At 39.1% G+C, this 16,310-nt stretch overlaps 2 protein-coding genes across 2 annotated transcripts in view; both read right to left on the bottom strand.

Annotated features, from left to right (window-relative positions):
- LOC140237358 (receptor-type tyrosine-protein phosphatase T-like) overlaps window positions 1-257 on the bottom strand; it is a 20,611-nt gene extending 20,354 nt beyond the window's left edge. The window contains exon 1 of the mRNA XM_072317295.1: window positions 67-257. Within this exon, the coding sequence (XP_072173396.1) occupies window positions 67-192 (126 nt within the window). The 5' untranslated portion in view covers window positions 193-257. The remainder of the gene's footprint in view (window positions 1-66) is intronic.
- LOC140236485 (receptor-type tyrosine-protein phosphatase mu-like) lies at window positions 204-16,310 on the bottom strand. Its single transcript, XM_072316407.1, has 10 exons — window positions 16,304-16,310; window positions 15,792-16,100; window positions 15,105-15,175; window positions 10,367-10,601; window positions 4,713-4,951; window positions 3,810-3,873; window positions 3,015-3,114; window positions 2,364-2,419; window positions 367-464; window positions 204-317 (listed from the first exon to the last, which is right to left on the bottom strand). The coding sequence occupies exons 1-10, from the start codon at window positions 16,308-16,310 to the stop codon at window positions 204-206; spliced, it is 1,293 nt and encodes a 430-aa protein (XP_072172508.1).

Here is a 16,310-nt window from a genome sequence, read left to right as displayed (position 1 = left end):
GGTCCTGCACCAAGTTATCAAAAAGCACTGTCCGTAGAAATATGTGCACACAATAACAATATTTACGTGATATTCCTGGATGAGTCCATTTCCATAGTCTGCCTTCTTGCTCTTAATGTATGCCTGGAGCTTATCAACAGGGATAGAACTTGAAATATCCTGGTAGACAACCTCCTGGTTTCTTCCCTCCATCTTTGACTCATCTATGTTGCACTCAATATGGAGACGCAGCCTCCTAGAAACACCTCTCTCTCTGTCCCCATCCCCATCCATCTGATCCTTCTGGTGGCTGGGGTAGTGCTTGGGATTTGGAGAGGCTTGGTGTTTGGAGTTAGAGATGTCTCCAGTCAGTTCAAAGACTCCAACTGTTTTTAAGCCTTCATACGGGTGATGTTCCAGCTCAACAGGGCCAAGACTTTCATACTCAGCATTTTGGCCTTGCTCTGTTATAGATTCTCTTGTTCCTGGATAAGAAGATGAGAGCAACAGGAGCACTGAATAGGGCCTACACTTAATAGAAGGATACACATGTGACCTTATTTCTAAGCCCTCACATAATTTCACAAGAAAAGAGAATATCTTAGAGTCAAAATTGGAATAAGCAGATTATCAGGTGAATAATAGCAAATGACTTCTCAGAATGGGTTGTTCCCAGCTAATCAAAATTACCGATGGAAGAGCAAACAATATAGTAATGCCAATTTTGAGAAAAGGCGTTGAAGAACAAAGACTGATATGATCTCTAAGTTTTTGTCTCCAATGTTTGTTAAAATGTAATTTGCAAGGAGAAGATTCTTTCTGCATTGCTGGGTTTCAAACTTCAAAGATGTATAACTTGTCCTATAAAAGAAAAAATGAAATGAATAGAAAGACAATTACAGCATCATGTTTGAAAGTATTTGCAAACATAGGATATTGATTACAACATGGGTTAACAGAGTCAAAATATTGAGTGGAGGGAGTAACTGGCACAATTTAGCTCCCTTGTATCTAAGTACATCTAAGACGAAATCTTGTTTGTTGCAGTATAGTGAATAATGCCACGAGAACCATTGTGTCTAAATATTTACCCCGACATCAACAAAAATCATCAAAGAGATATTTTCATTTTCAAAATTCTCTCATTCTCACAAAATTTGTCACGAAGACAGATCTGTGAGTCAGGCTAAGTTAATGAAATAAAAATACTCCTTATTGCTTCCTGACATAATCAAACACATTCACAATCAAATATCCTTATCTTACTTTATAATGAAAATGGCTATCCACACGATAATAGGAATGCAGTGTAAAATGAATCATTATCTGTAAGACAGTGTATAGAATATGAATTTTAAGATGTTTTTCTCCATCAGCCGCCGCTTGTAGTACTGATACCACACACACTTCTGGTCAGGATTGTTATTGCTATTAAAGACTATCTCGTTTCATTCAGAGGCGATTATAAACAGTGTGTGTGTGTCTGTTGCATATTTTTGCAAAAAAAAAAAATGTAATTGTTGTCATTGTAAAGACTTATTGGTGCCATTTTGGATGTGCTGTTGCCATGCATATATTCCTGATGAAAATTGTTATCTTCTGATGCCACAAGCATTTTCATTCGAATCTTCATAATGTGATGTCCTCGTTGCTAAATCTTAAATTCGGAAAGGATACGATACTGCACACATTTTTACTTTTTAGAGAATCGCCACCATCAAGACTGAGTCCATCACTTTGAAGGGGTGTTTCAATGAGGGTCAGAAGTGCTTCTATGCTATTCCTTGTCATAGGTCTTTTCAATACTGGGTACCAGGGGAATCCTGCAAAATCACCCTATTGTTAATGATTGTCATCTGAGTTTACAGAGTTTTTGTTTATTCTTTTTTGTAAGAACATGCCCTTTTCTTCTCCTTAATTTCTTCTACTGTTCAAGATTTTTTGGAAATACCTTTTTTTTTGGGGGGGGGGGGGGCTCGGGGAGGTGGGATATGAGTATAGATCCAGGAGTACAAGAGTGGATGTATGTTTATAAGGAGTATGCAGATGAATTCTCTTGTAAGAATTAACTTGTATATTCCTGGAGATTTCATCAGGTTACCTATGACAGTGTAGGCTATAGGGAATTAGTAGTATGAAAAGTGAGGTTTCAATTGTTAGACAAGAACATTTATTACCTCTATCATATTTTGACTCCGCACATCACTGTGATTTGTTCAATATGAGTTAACCACATCCACCACATCATCCAAAGCTCATTCGAAGCACTAAATCTAGTAATTCCAGATTAAGTTTATCTCTTCAGACACGTTACTGTCAATTTAGTACAATGAAATTAACCTTATATTGGCCAACAACGAGTTGTGTTCAAAGATGTTACTCACCCTTTGTGCCATCACGCTCTCTTTTGTCCTGGTTCCTGTTACTTCTGCCAATCCTCCTGTCAACGTTTAAAAACACAAAGTGTACATAGATTGCTTCAATATAATTATGATGATGTGAAAAGTTGGTATGAGTCACAGGTTAATATGGAGTTTCTGTCATATCTTTACTTTTGTATGCGACTTGCTTCTTCCGTTAAATTTTATGAGGAAAATAAGACAAATGGAATTTGGTTGCCTCTATGAGCCACATATTTTCACTTTTCCAGCATAATAAAAGAGCAGTTGACTGTGCCTTTTTTCAGAGGGAAGAAATAATAATATTACCATTGATTTACACGCGATGCCAGTAACAAGTCAAGTGGATGTGAACTTTTTATAAGATATATATTGTAATAGATATATGGATTCTCTATATTTTCTTTCTATAGTTGTACACATGTATAGTCGCAAACTGTAGAAGTTTTTCAGCCAGCAGTGGCTGCACGGAAAATATTAACTTTTCAATGGATTGTCTCAATTTTCCCTGAAACGTGCTGATGTGTTCTACTATTATTGCAACATTCACCCAATGTAAAGCATAATCTACTTCGCTACAACTTTTATAGCAGTAGGCAAAGGACATTAATGGGTGTGGCTCCTGATGAAACAAACCTTTTGTAGAAAATGAAACCCACAACCAGACCCACAATAATGAAGATGATGAAAACACCAACAACACCACCAGCTACAGCACCAATTGCAGAAGGCGGATCTGTAACACACAGAATATACAGAGATGTGACGTAGGACCAATGAAACACACATTTGGAAAGTGGCAGTACGTGAGTTTGTACAAAGGGTATCATGTACACATTTGCATTACAGTTAACACTACCATGTACACAAATGGGAATGGTTTATTTGTGTGTATGTGTGTGTGTGTGTGTGTGTGTGTGTGTGTGCAAACAGACACAACACTAAGATGAAAGACATATACACAAATGAAATCAAACACAAGTTTATAAATAGTCAGTTGTCTTGACAGATAGCAAATGATGCTTCAAAGTCTTTCCATTGTGTGTATACAAGTCATGGCAATCCCTCATTGTGATATGAGATTGATTCCTTTTGCTGGTAAAGGTAACTATCATTTAGCTGCCAAACAATGAAACATATATTTTGTTTCCTGCTACTTCAACAACAACAAAAAAACAAAACACGGGTTTACATTCATAAAAATGTGTTCTAAAGGAATCAAGGATAACCATGCCATTTATTTTTTACAGACCCCGGCCCTTATTTGGAGTCATCACAAATTTTCATTCAGTTCTTTTTTTTTTTGTTGGATTCAATTCCCAATTATTGCATTTTTTGTTACAGTTAGAGTCAGTCCATCTGTCCTTAAATCAGCCAAATGCATTCACACAATGTAGACCAGTCCAATGGAAGGCTAGCTGTCAAACTCACTTTTTGTTTCACCAGTAGCTTCAGAGGACCAGTCACTTTCACCGACACCATTGATGGTACGAACCTTTGAAATGGAAATGATGCAACAACAACCAACAATAGCAACAACAACGAAAATGTATGTACATGAATACATTGTATAAGAAACGTAAAGAGGTACAATCAAGTTGTCAATTTCTTCTTTTTTAATAACTTAAGGAAAATAATTTAATTGACGCCATCATCTTTGTCACACATGGTATTTTCAATTTGGACTCTGTGGTCTCCTTGGCAAAAACATATTAGAAAAAGGAAAAGAAACATAATGCTGTGTATGTTCATGGTGATGTCCAAGAAAAGAGCATAATAAGGGAAAATGCAGATATCTGCAAAACACATCATGGACTTCTAGTGCAACTGTGTTGCACTTAAGAAACGTTCAGCTACTTTTGATTAAAAAAAAATAAGGAAGATGAACTGTTTCATCAAGGATTTATCCATATAGATATCAAAAGAAATTTCCCAAAGGAAACTTAAGCAAAATATTCAAAATTATAGATCTTTATCAGGTCCTCCTGGTGACTGTCAGGCCCAGCAAAAGAAGAAAATGCATACAATCGACATGGCAGTCACAATTTATAGCAGTAATTTCAAAGGTTAAAGATGAGAGTAATTTCAATCAATTAAAGGCACACAACTTAAAGTCATTAATGGAGCTTTCATTTCATTAATTTATTTTATTTCAACAAAGAAGTGTAAGTGAACAAACATTCCATGCTAAAAGAAAAAGAAAAAGACATATTCTGAATATATCAAAATATGATATGATCAAACAATCATGTGTGAAGTTAAGATGCATGATATTTAAGGTTGAGTTGTTCATGGGAAAAAGAAACTGCAGAGAAACATGCAGTATATCCATACCTGTATTGAATACATGCTTCCAGCCAAGAGGTCAAGAATCTGGTACATCACTTCAAACTCTGTTTCATCCACTGTGATCACAGTGTACGTGTTGTCCATTTCTGGTGCTGTACGGCGATACCGCAGATTGTAGGCCATAATAGCTCCATTAAGGTGTACAGGAGTGGCTACAGACCATGTTACAGTCAGTGAATCCTGGGTACTGTCTGATATTGCCAAATTAACTGGAGAGGGTGGAGCTGATAAAAAGAACAGACCAAAAGGAATTTGATACGTTATGTACAAATACATACTGATATATCCCTGTGTTTGTATGTGTATTGGAGTATATTTGTTTTGATTGTTCATTATATATTTTTTTGAAACTCTCTTTCTATAAATGCAATTAGCTGCATAGATTAATTGCAAAGCATGAAAATAAAAAGTGATTTTACTAAAAACACAACAACCAACATTTGACAAGCCTTACATCTAAGACCAAACCAAAGACCAGATTTGGATAAATTGTTCATGTCAAAACACTAAGGTACAACAAGCTTTCATCTATTTGTAATCTAAGATTAACAACATACTCCCAAATATACCTCATACTATACCTATTCCTGAAAATATGAAGAATCACCTATTCAACAATCGAACTTGATTTTTATCCATGTGCAATCTCTGCAGCTGAAATTATCAATGCTTCTTTTGACTGCTTTGAAAATTCTTGAACAGTTTTCAATTTTAACAAGCCTCTTGGTGGGAAAACAGATGGAGGCATGGGCGTAAATCCCGGGGGGGATGGGGGGGATATATCCCCCCCTGAAATGGAGGAGGGGGGGATGGCCTGTACAATCATCCCCCCCTGAATTTTGAAAAAAAAAAATGGAGGAAGCAGAAATGTGATTGTATCAATTTTGGCATATTGCATGACGTTTGTACGCCGGCCTTCAGACAGGTAACAGAGCTGAACAGTATTTTATATCTTGTAGGAAAATGTATACATAATTTTCTCAAGCGCTCGCTCGCTTCGCTCGCTCGCGAAGAAAGTAACATCGACATACAGTGTAAGGTATGGCTCAGACGTTGACAACGTCAAATAGTATAGGCCTATATGTAAACATGCTATGACGCGAGTAACTGGGGACCATCTGCAAGATATGTACGAAAACAAACAAACAAACAAACAAACAATAACAAAAACTATATTGCCATAATTGAACCCCCTCCATTTCCTGAATCATTCCTGAGAAACGACAGTGACTGGTGACTCAATCAGGATACATCTATGAGCATACCTTGAGCATTTAATCAAAGTGGAGAACGGCGCTATAGAAATTGTATGTATTATTATTATTATACCCAGGGAAGATCAGGGGCGTCGAATCTATCTCGGGGGGGGGGGGGGGGGCAAAGGGGCATTTGCCCCGCCCCTACGGAAGTGTTTAGGCAGACAAATCATTTATCCCCCAAGCAATTCCCGAGATGAGGACAAATCTCGAACTTTCTTAATGGAAAATTGTCCAAATATCGCCAGAACTACGCACCAGATCGTTGTATTGCAATCATAAACATGCAAAAGCTCCGCTATATAGGATCCCTTTCGATAGACTTTGTACACTTTGGAGATTGACGTTATATTTCCCTAATTTATCAAAGAGTGTGCAGCAGATCTTTCACTTAACAAAAGCACCCTCATATGCAGAGGCGTCGATGGGGGGGGGGGGGGGATGGTTCCCCCATAAAAGTGGGACAAACAAAAGCGAAAAATGTAGCTACAAACGGCAGTGTTTGGAGTGTAAAATGTCAAAATTTTAAAGCTCGCTCGCTCCGCTTGCTCGCATTTAATCGCTATCCCATTCTCCTGATGCTACTGCCAGTGAATGGCAGCAGTTGCGCCCGATGCGCCCCGGCCCCTTAATTTCCAAAGCGAAAAATATAGCTACAAACGGCAGTTTTTGGACTGTAAAATGTCAAAATTTTGAAGCTCGCTCGCTTCGCTCGCTCGCATTTAATCATTATGCCATTCTCCTGATGTTGCAGCTAGTAATTGCCAGCAGTTTTCGCCCGATGCGCCCCTCTTAATTTCCAAAGCGAAAAATATAGCTACAAACGGCAGTTCTGGGACTGTAAAATGTCAAAATTTTGAAGCTCGCTCGCTTCGCTCGCTCGCATTTAATCATTATGCCATTCTCCTGATGTTACTGCCAGTAATTGCCAGTAGTTTTCGCCCGGTGCACCTCCTTAATTTCCAAAGCGAAAAAATACAGCCACAAACGACAGTTTTGGGGACTGTAAAATGTCAAAATTTTCAAGCTCACTCGCTTCGCTCGCTCGCATTTAATCATTATGCCATTCTCCTGATGTTGCTGCCAGTAACTGCCGGCAATTTTCGCCCGGTGCGCCCCATTAATTTCCAAAGCGAAAAAATACAGCCACAAAGGACAGTTTTTGGGACTGTAAAATATCACAATTTTCAAGCTCATTCGCTTCGTTCGCTCGCATTTAATCGTTATGCCATTCTCCTGATGTTACTGCCAGTAATTGCCGACAGTTGCGCCCGGTGTGTACCCCCCCCCCCTTTATTTCCAAAGCGAAAAAATACAGCCACAAACGACAGTATGGGGACTGTAAAATGTCAAAATTTTTAAACTCGCTCGCTTTCATTTAATCGTTATGCCATTCTCCTGATGTTGCATGCTGCCAGTAATTGCCAGCAGTTGTGCCCGGTGCGCCCCCACCCTTAATTTCCAAAGCGAAAAATATAGCTACAAACGACAGTTTTGGGACTGTAAAAAGTCAAAATTTTCAAGCTCACTCGCTTCGCTCGCTCGTATTCAATCGTTATGCCATTCCCCTGATGTTGCTGCCAGTAACTGCCAGTAGTTGCGCCCGGTGCGCCCCCTTAATTTCCAAAGCGAAGAAATACAGCCAAAAGCGGCAGTTTTGGGACTGTAAAATGTCAAAATTTTCAAGCTCGCTCGCTTCACTCGCTGGCATTATGCCATTCTTCTGATGTTGCTGCCAGTAATTGCCAGCAGTTGCACCCGGTGCGCCCCCTTAATTTCCAAAGCAAAAAAATACAGCCACAAACGGCAGTTTTTGGACTGTAAAATGTCAAAATTTTCAAGCTCACTCGCTTCGCTCGCTCGCATTATTTTAATCGCTATACCATTCTCCTGATGTTGTTGCCAGTGATTGACAACAGTTGCGCCCGGTGCGGCCCCCTTGATTTCCAATTAAGCGAAGAAGTATAGCTACAAACGGCAGTTTTTAGCATGTAAAAGCATTAGGGCCTATGTCAAAATTTTCAAGCTCGCTCGCTCCGCTCGCTCGCCTTTAATCGCTATGCCATTCTCCTGATGTTGCTGCCAGTGATTGACAGCAGTTGCGCACGGTGTGCCTCCCCCCTTAATTTCCAAAGCAAAGAATATAGCTACAAACGGCAGTTTTTGGACTGTAAAAGGTAAAAATTTTCAATGTAAAAAGATTTCACCGTTGGAGGGAGAAACCCCCCTACCATACCCTCCCCCCCCCCCTCGCTTGCTTCGCTCCCTCACGATCTCATGACCGCTCCCCCAATCCTGTCTACGCCGGTGATAGGCCCCACTATTTAGTAGGCCTTCGCAGTGATATCGCACAGGCGGAGCAAGAGCTGAAATACCACGATTTAGTCATTCAATAATATATTGTGAATATTTCATTTTCTATTGTTTTTTTAAAGAAAAAACAAACAAAAATTTCACCAAAAGTGTGCACCAGATCGCTGAATTTCAGGTCTGAAAATGCAAAATCTTCCTCGTGTGGGAGAGGGACACCCCCCCCCCATACACACCCTCCCCCCGTTAACCCGGTCGCTCCGCTCTCTCTCACAGATATTTCAAAAACAAAAAATGTCTTCATACTTTTAAGGTCTGATTTTCCGCCGCAAGTCATCTGACAAGCAAAAAAAAAAAGCAACAACAAGAACAAAAAGTCTTCATATTTTTGCTACCACTTTCCTCTCACTTTATATTTCATGCAAAAGAGTGGGACATCCGATCCCTGTAAAGTGTGCGTGTGTGTGTGTGGGGGGGGGGGGGCACCAAGCTCCCCCCCCCCCCCCCCCCCCCCCCCCAAGGCTGCGCCGGTCCGGTTATGGGCTTGTAATCGTGGTGATGGTGACCATCCCCCCCACTCCTCAGTACGGATTTACGCCGTTGGATGGAGGCAATGTCAGCTGTAAGAAAAAAAATGGCTCTACCAAATCTAAGAAAATACTGATTTAACTCAACTTATGTTTCACAAATATTCCCCATTCAGAAATCCCGTGTAATTGAAGTTTGACCATTTTGGCCAGAAATATATTTTCAGACATACAGGAAAATTGACTTGAATAGACCACTTGTGCGTTTTGTGAAACAGTTTACCGGTAACGGTTTAAATACATATATTGTGAGTTCTGTCATTATATCTCCTAATTTGAGGTCTTTGACTCTCTTGTTGGTTTTGCACGTATCATACAAGGGTATGTACATGTACGTGTATATAGCATACACAATAATTATGCAGAGGAATAGTATGCTAGAAGCAATTGTCAAGAATCTGTCCACTTTACAAACCTGCCCCATGTTGGCCTACTCCAATGTTGATAAAGTGATTATTGATTATTATTATTACATGATTGTTATTGTTATTATTGTGTAGTTGTTGTTACTATTACCGTACTATTATTTACTGCCAGTTACTAAGTCATGACTTTATTCAAGTTCAACCCAATATGAATGGAACATGATTTACAAACAAAAACAATGTCTATCGTTTCATGAAAAAGCGAATGGCAGGTTAAAACATATGTAGAGCTACATCACAGAATACATGAATAAATCATATCTTTGCATATACACTCTCAAGTATCTACAAATACTAATATTACTGCAATAATCTAGATAGAAATGCTAAATGAAAAAAAAAAGAGCACGGACAAAAACACGAACTTCCTGTGATTCTTTTGTAAACATGACATATTAAACAGGGGGTGGCAAGTGGCAACCAGTCGGAAACCTACACTGTAAGTCATTTCTGCATTGACTCAATGCACATACAGGCTTGAATGCTGCGAAAATGGTAAGTATGAGGATATTGTATTTTCAAATTGTTTCCTGAGCTAGGATCATCTGACCATGAAAAAAGAAATGTTTTTTTTTATTCATTCTCTAATAAATGGTGTCATTTATCAATCCACGAGAATGGGATTCGGGCACTAAAAGATTTAATTCATCAGAGTTAACCAAACAATGTGCTTAGAGTGCAGAATACATTGAAATAATTGTCTGTGCATTGTTGGTAATATAGATACGTTAGTTCGCACGACCTTGGCATACAAACACAGGCCTATTATGCATTTATGATCAATTTTGCCCATTCGTGTTTACGGTTCAAACTTTGTCACCTCGGCACTTACCTCAAAATGTAAATTTGTCCAACTGTAAGGTTGATAGTCATCATTACATTGACATAAAAATGAACATTTTTTTTTGTTTTTTGTGAATGAGTATTCACAGCATAGGCATAGGCCTACACGGTCTTTTACAGGGAAATATCAAGTATCCGGGAAAAGGTGGAACATATTTTACAATGGACAGTGAGTTTTTTTGGAAGCATATCATATAGAACAATGCGAAATGTCTTACTCTCTTCCAGTGTTCTCACGATTATCTCATTGCTTGGATCACTTTCTGAATCTTTGTTGGCAGCAGTCACTGTAATGGTGTACTCTAGATATGGTTCTAGGTCTGTCAAGATGACCTCAGTACTTGGAAATGTTTCTGGTGATTCAGATCCAGAAGAGTCTGAGATTTCTGCTGTGTAGTGGACCACATAGTTGGTAAAGCCACTTCTGCACTTTGCTCTATCACTGGGTGGTGCCTGGGAAATTAGTCAAGAGATCAAATCATTAGGAAACAGTTAGGGCCTACACGACAAACTGAAGCAAACTCACATGAAATGAAAATGGCACACGACTATAGTTAAAGTCTGACGTGAAGGCAGTTCCGAGAAAAAATAAAAAGGAAGATTTATTTCATACAGACAAGGGGTGTACTCACCTCAGCTGAAAGCGACACTAAACTTTGAGGCAAAAGTGGTGTCCCGTAATAATTTCACTAGTTGCATTGTAGCTATCTCCTCATGGGCCCACCAAACAATACGAATCCATTATTCTTCAGCTTTAGAAATATGTTGATGGAGTGATATCTGAAATTTACAGTGTCTGTGCCCCCATAAGATGTCCTTTCACATAACAAAGCCGCCATGAAAAACATGTAGGGCCTATACTCTGCTAATGTACACTAGCATTCCCTGGAATCCCAATCAAGAAGATCCCACCAAAATTGTAGCGGAATAAATTTTGAAGAAATATCTAATTTTAGCAAGAAAGGGCAGAACATCCCTTGTGTTACTCCTGAAACTTTTTGTTATTCCCCCATATTGGTATGTTCATAAAATACAACAACATAGTTTCCTACTGCATATGGAGGTGATTAGTGGTACCAGCAGTAATTTGATCTTTTGGGCATTTCTTTGAAATTGGCCCCATTTAAGAAGCCCATTCATTTTACAATGGATCTGAACAGGGATATGTTTGAATTTCATGCAGATTACACAGGAAGCCTTACCTGAGGGCACCCATTAACGTTATCTGTATACCCCTGGTATACCCCCCCCCCCCCCCCCCCTTCGTGTCAAATTACCTCAAAGAATGATTCCTGCAAATTTTGGTAAAAAAAGATTTAATATGTTCTTACACAAAATGAAAAAGATGAAATGTTGATGTTGATCATGATGTGTCATACCATAAAGTCAGATCCCCTTCTTGTCAATCAGACCACAGTCGCCATAATTAGTGTTATTCTTCATCTTATAAGGAGCATCAACCCATTTTTAGGATTGGCAGTGGGAGGTAAAACTTGCAGGATATGCCCATGGGGAAGTGAAATGACGTAGAAGGTGGAAAGTTTAGGGGAATATCCCCTCCCACAGTAGACACTACTAGCATTTGAAAATGTGCAGAGCAAGTATGGATTACCAAGCATGGTAAATACATATCTAAAATACATGACTTAACAGTGGTATTTCAAGCAGATATAGTCTGATACATTCACCTCACACAAGGGAGCTTTTGCTTTTTTAAAGTTCAATTTTAATGACCTTGTGTACATTTTGGATGGAATATTTGGAAATTTGTCAATCCATAAAAAGTAAATAAGAATGAGAATATATCCTGGGACTATGGGACTATGTGATAGGCAAAATTGTGGTATCTGTCATCTCTACATGCTTGCATGTGTCTTCACACGCAGTTCAGATTTGCATGCAAGTACTAGGTGTTTCAAAAAATATTTCCCACTTTTGATTCTTGATAATACAAAAATTGTATATCAGATAACACTGTCATTGATATGAGTGATAGCTGAATAGTGTACAATTTTGTTGAATATGGTTTAGATATGAAAGCATAAATCAGTTTCATGAAATCCATGATTAATTTCACAGTTAGGTTCCAGATTTTGCTCTATTTTCAACCCTCTTTACAAGACTTTCACTTTGCACAGGGGTCAATGGGTGTGTATAGGAGTGTGTCGTTAATACCCTGACAATGGTCCTGAACAATGCCCAGGGTTTGAATGCTTCATTATTTATTCACGAGAAATTCCACTATCACAACTAGTCTTTATTCAGCCTCTGGCAGTGTCTGTGTAAAGTTAAACACCGGCCGATACTGTCGTTGAGTCGCGTCAGTGCTCTCCCTACTTCTGAAAAACAAAATTACAATGAATACCTTCAGTTCTGTCGTAAGCATGGTGACAGGAAGCAATTATTAGAGTACACACTTTTGTATACGGAACCTTAAATAAATCTACTGTGAAACGAATTGCCCCAATGAAAAATGCTGCTGAACTCTTTACCAAAAATGATCTCTTTTTATCGAAAAAGCGACCAATTTGTCAGACTATTAGTAGACAGTTGTATAAAAATGAAGAACTTTAGATCATTTATGTTTATTCATATCCCAAATTTAGTGATATGTGAAGCAAAATTTGAAAATGATTGCCAGCTGGAATGAAATGTGGTGTTTGCAAGCACATGGAAACATGTGCGTACTTTTTCCATGTGCATTCATTTTACCCTTTACCGTGCATGAATTCAGACTAGCAGTGCCCAGGGCAATCCATATGAATTATTGATTAAGCATTCATGTGCCTGGGAGCGCGAGACTGACGCCTAATCAACAGGTGGTTCAGGCATGTCCATTGTTCAGGGCCATTGTCAGCACACACTCACATACACATCATTGGTTCCTGTGCAAAGTTCAATCTTTGTACAGAGGGTTAAAATTTGACCAAATCTGAAACCTTATTTCAAAATCAATCTTAGATCTAATGAAACTGATTTATGCTTTCACATTCAAATTACCTTCAACAAAATTGTACGCTATTCAACTATTACTCATATCAATGACAGTTTTATCGGATGAATAGTTTTTGAACTATTACAAGTGGGAAATGTTTTTTGAAACACCTAGTATATGTATAACTCTTCCCGCATGAGTGAGTTTTTGCATTACTAGAATTGAAATTCAACAATCTGGTGCAGGCTATTTATATAGCTACCTATCCTGGAATATTTTGAAAGTGATATATGAATAAGTAAGAATAATGAACATCTCAGGACAATGTGAAATGCTAAATCAGTCAACGTATGGCCGGTGAAACCGGGGGGGGGGGGGGGGGGGGGGTTCTTGGCCCATACTGTTAATTTTTTTTTGTAATCATTCAAAGAAAAACTTGGAAGCGCGTAAGTGGTACTAGAAAGAAATAGAGAGAAACTTTGAAGTGTGAGCGTGGCAAGGCTTTGTTTTTGCGTTGAATTTTTGCTTGTCAGTTGAAGAAACCCGGAAATGGAAGAGAAAGATGAGGTGAAGATTTTTTTTTTTTTTTTTTTTTTTTTTGCTCGTCAACTGAGGAAACCCGGAAGTTGCACCAGAAGTTGCGCTGAAGGCCCAGTGCTACATAAGTCCATGGAAGTTGACCAAGAAGTGGGAGAGTGTGGGAGAGGGTTATCCCCTCCATAAGTCTCCCATGCCAGGATGCATTTTGCTTTTGTTACAATTGAAATTCACTGATCTGGTGAACACTTTGGGTCGAATATTTGGAAAACTTTGCAGTTGAAAAGGTAAGAAAAACTATTCAGGGACAATATGAAGGGCTATCAAATCACCACATTTGTTACCTACATAATTTTCTACGTGCGAGTCGTTAGAGTTGGTATCTTATGGGCCTGGAGAATATATAGGTGGCAACCTGGTGGTGACTCCATTCTCCATTGGTTACATAGACGTCTCTGCAACATCTTCAGGAGACTAGCTGTATCTCCGGAGAGACACTGGGAATTTAACCTATTTGAGTTTGGGGAAGACTTTTTCCTGTCTCCAGCAAGTCTTGCAGGAGATGTCTGCATGACGTCTCAATCTGCTGTGTCCACGTCAAGGAGACTGATCTTGTTCATGAATGGGGAGAAATCTCAACGACGTCACCATAACCTTGCAGAGACTCCCGACGACCACCTACCAGTGATGGTGGAGATATCGCAGAGATGTCTCGCAGATTGCCGAGCTCGCCAGAGATGGAATTAGTGACGTCCCCTTGGCTTCTGAGCAAATAACTTATCACCTTGTTTGTAGAAAGCTCTCCCTGGAGTCACCTAATGTTGAGAGGGCCGCAATATTATATATTTGCCCCCCTCCAACATTTTCATGGGGAGGGGGCAGTTGTTGCCCCCAGCACCATGCAGTTTAGGCCTGTTGTTCCTTTTCCTACCTACACCAGACGACTGGAATAGCTTTGCTTTATACTCCCTTTGCTGATAATGTTATCATGCCTTTTGACAAAAAGTCAAATGTAACCACAACATTCTTTCCGAACGTGTCTCTCCTAAATTTCCAATAAAGCTACCTCTGTCACATGCCATGGACAACTTAGATTCTTTGTTCAAAATAATATATGATAAATGCAAAACAACTCGGTTGTACTCAGTCTGGATATGGAAGTGATGAATTTTGGAATTCACCTATACTTAGGGGGCAATATCCTCTGTGCCATCAATATTACTGAAAACTATACAGGCCAAATGTGCTTCAAATTGGATCACAGATGTTGAAGGGAAAAAAATCAATAAATAATATGAAGGGCCTAATGCTGGATCGATGAATAATTAATGTACATAAGCTCAGTTCACCCCATGGCACAGGTGACAAATGATGACAATACATCCTACTTATATGACATGAAATATACACTTCCTGCTTGCAGCACATACAACTATTCTCCAGCTATTGCTTTAGAATACAAAAGTAGAGTATAAACCACATACCTGCCATGTCACATTGATTTGTCCAGGAGCATTTGCTGTTGCAGAGACAAGGATTGGGGAGGCACTGGGGCCTGAAGACACATGAACAGAGAAGATAATCAATGTGGGACAAAATTTAAACAATGCAAAACTTCTATTTGTGAAAAATAACATACGGATTATACTAAAATGTATTCGCTTTTTTCTATCAACATAGATTTTCACAAAATTGGAAAGCTATTTGCCCATTTTACGCCCATGAGGCCTCGATCCTGCCTCAAGTTTACCCTCAGTTACACTGGAGATATCTGTGTTGTCAGACATTATACGCATTGTTTGTTTTTTTCTTCTGTTTGGAATGAACGCCGGAGTATTTCCCGTTGACTAGAATTCACTACTTGTCAGCACAATGTCACTCGTTATAATCATTGGAATATATGCAGGTATGTCATAATTGCCAGGGTAGGGGGATGTTGAAGATGTTGAATACAATCTAACAAGGTTGAACATCTTGACGGAGACACTGGGCAAGAATTGATGAAACATTGGTTTAGCATCTCTCTTCTAAAAAAAACCTCATCTCTGCATTTTCAAAATGTTACCAACACCCAACAGCAAGAAACTGCATAGTAAAAATTATATTACCGTACAATCCTGGCAGTATTTAATACGGAAAGCACGTAAAGATTTGAGACAACAAGATCTTACTTGCACACTTGGTTGCTGTAAGAAATGCATTGGACCTGGGTCCTGTCCCTCCTGGACCCTCCCTGACCGCAGCTACACTGACCTCATAGTCAGTTTCTGGATCTAGACCAGTTAATGTAGCAGATGTCATTGAGGCTGCTACTATTTGTCCATCGTTCCAATTTCCACCAGGAATCCTGTAATAGATGATGTATTTTGTTACAGGTGGGTCTCCAATATCGTTCTGCTCATTCCAAGGCATCCACTCAATGGTAAGAGAGGTGAATGTTGATGCAGTCACTGTTGGGGCAGCTTCAAGTACAGGCAGCACTGTGAAAGACATATCACAGAAACATCAAAAAGGAATTATTAAAAACTAGAAATGTCGCTATGGCGACTGGTATGCCTCCGCCGTAATGCATGATTCTCCTAATAGGTCTAAATAGTACATGTGGACAATGTGTGATTACATTTTCACAAAATTGGCAAAATGTTAAAATGACAGATTTGTCACAAATGTGTTGAATGCTCACCTTCCAT

This window comes from Diadema setosum, chromosome 13, assembly GCF_964275005.1.
Source record: "Diadema setosum chromosome 13, eeDiaSeto1, whole genome shotgun sequence".
Taxonomy (NCBI): domain Eukaryota; kingdom Metazoa; phylum Echinodermata; class Echinoidea; order Diadematoida; family Diadematidae; genus Diadema; species Diadema setosum.
The sequence above is the reverse complement of the archived record's forward strand: the minus strand, read 5'-3'. Positions and strand labels throughout refer to the sequence as shown.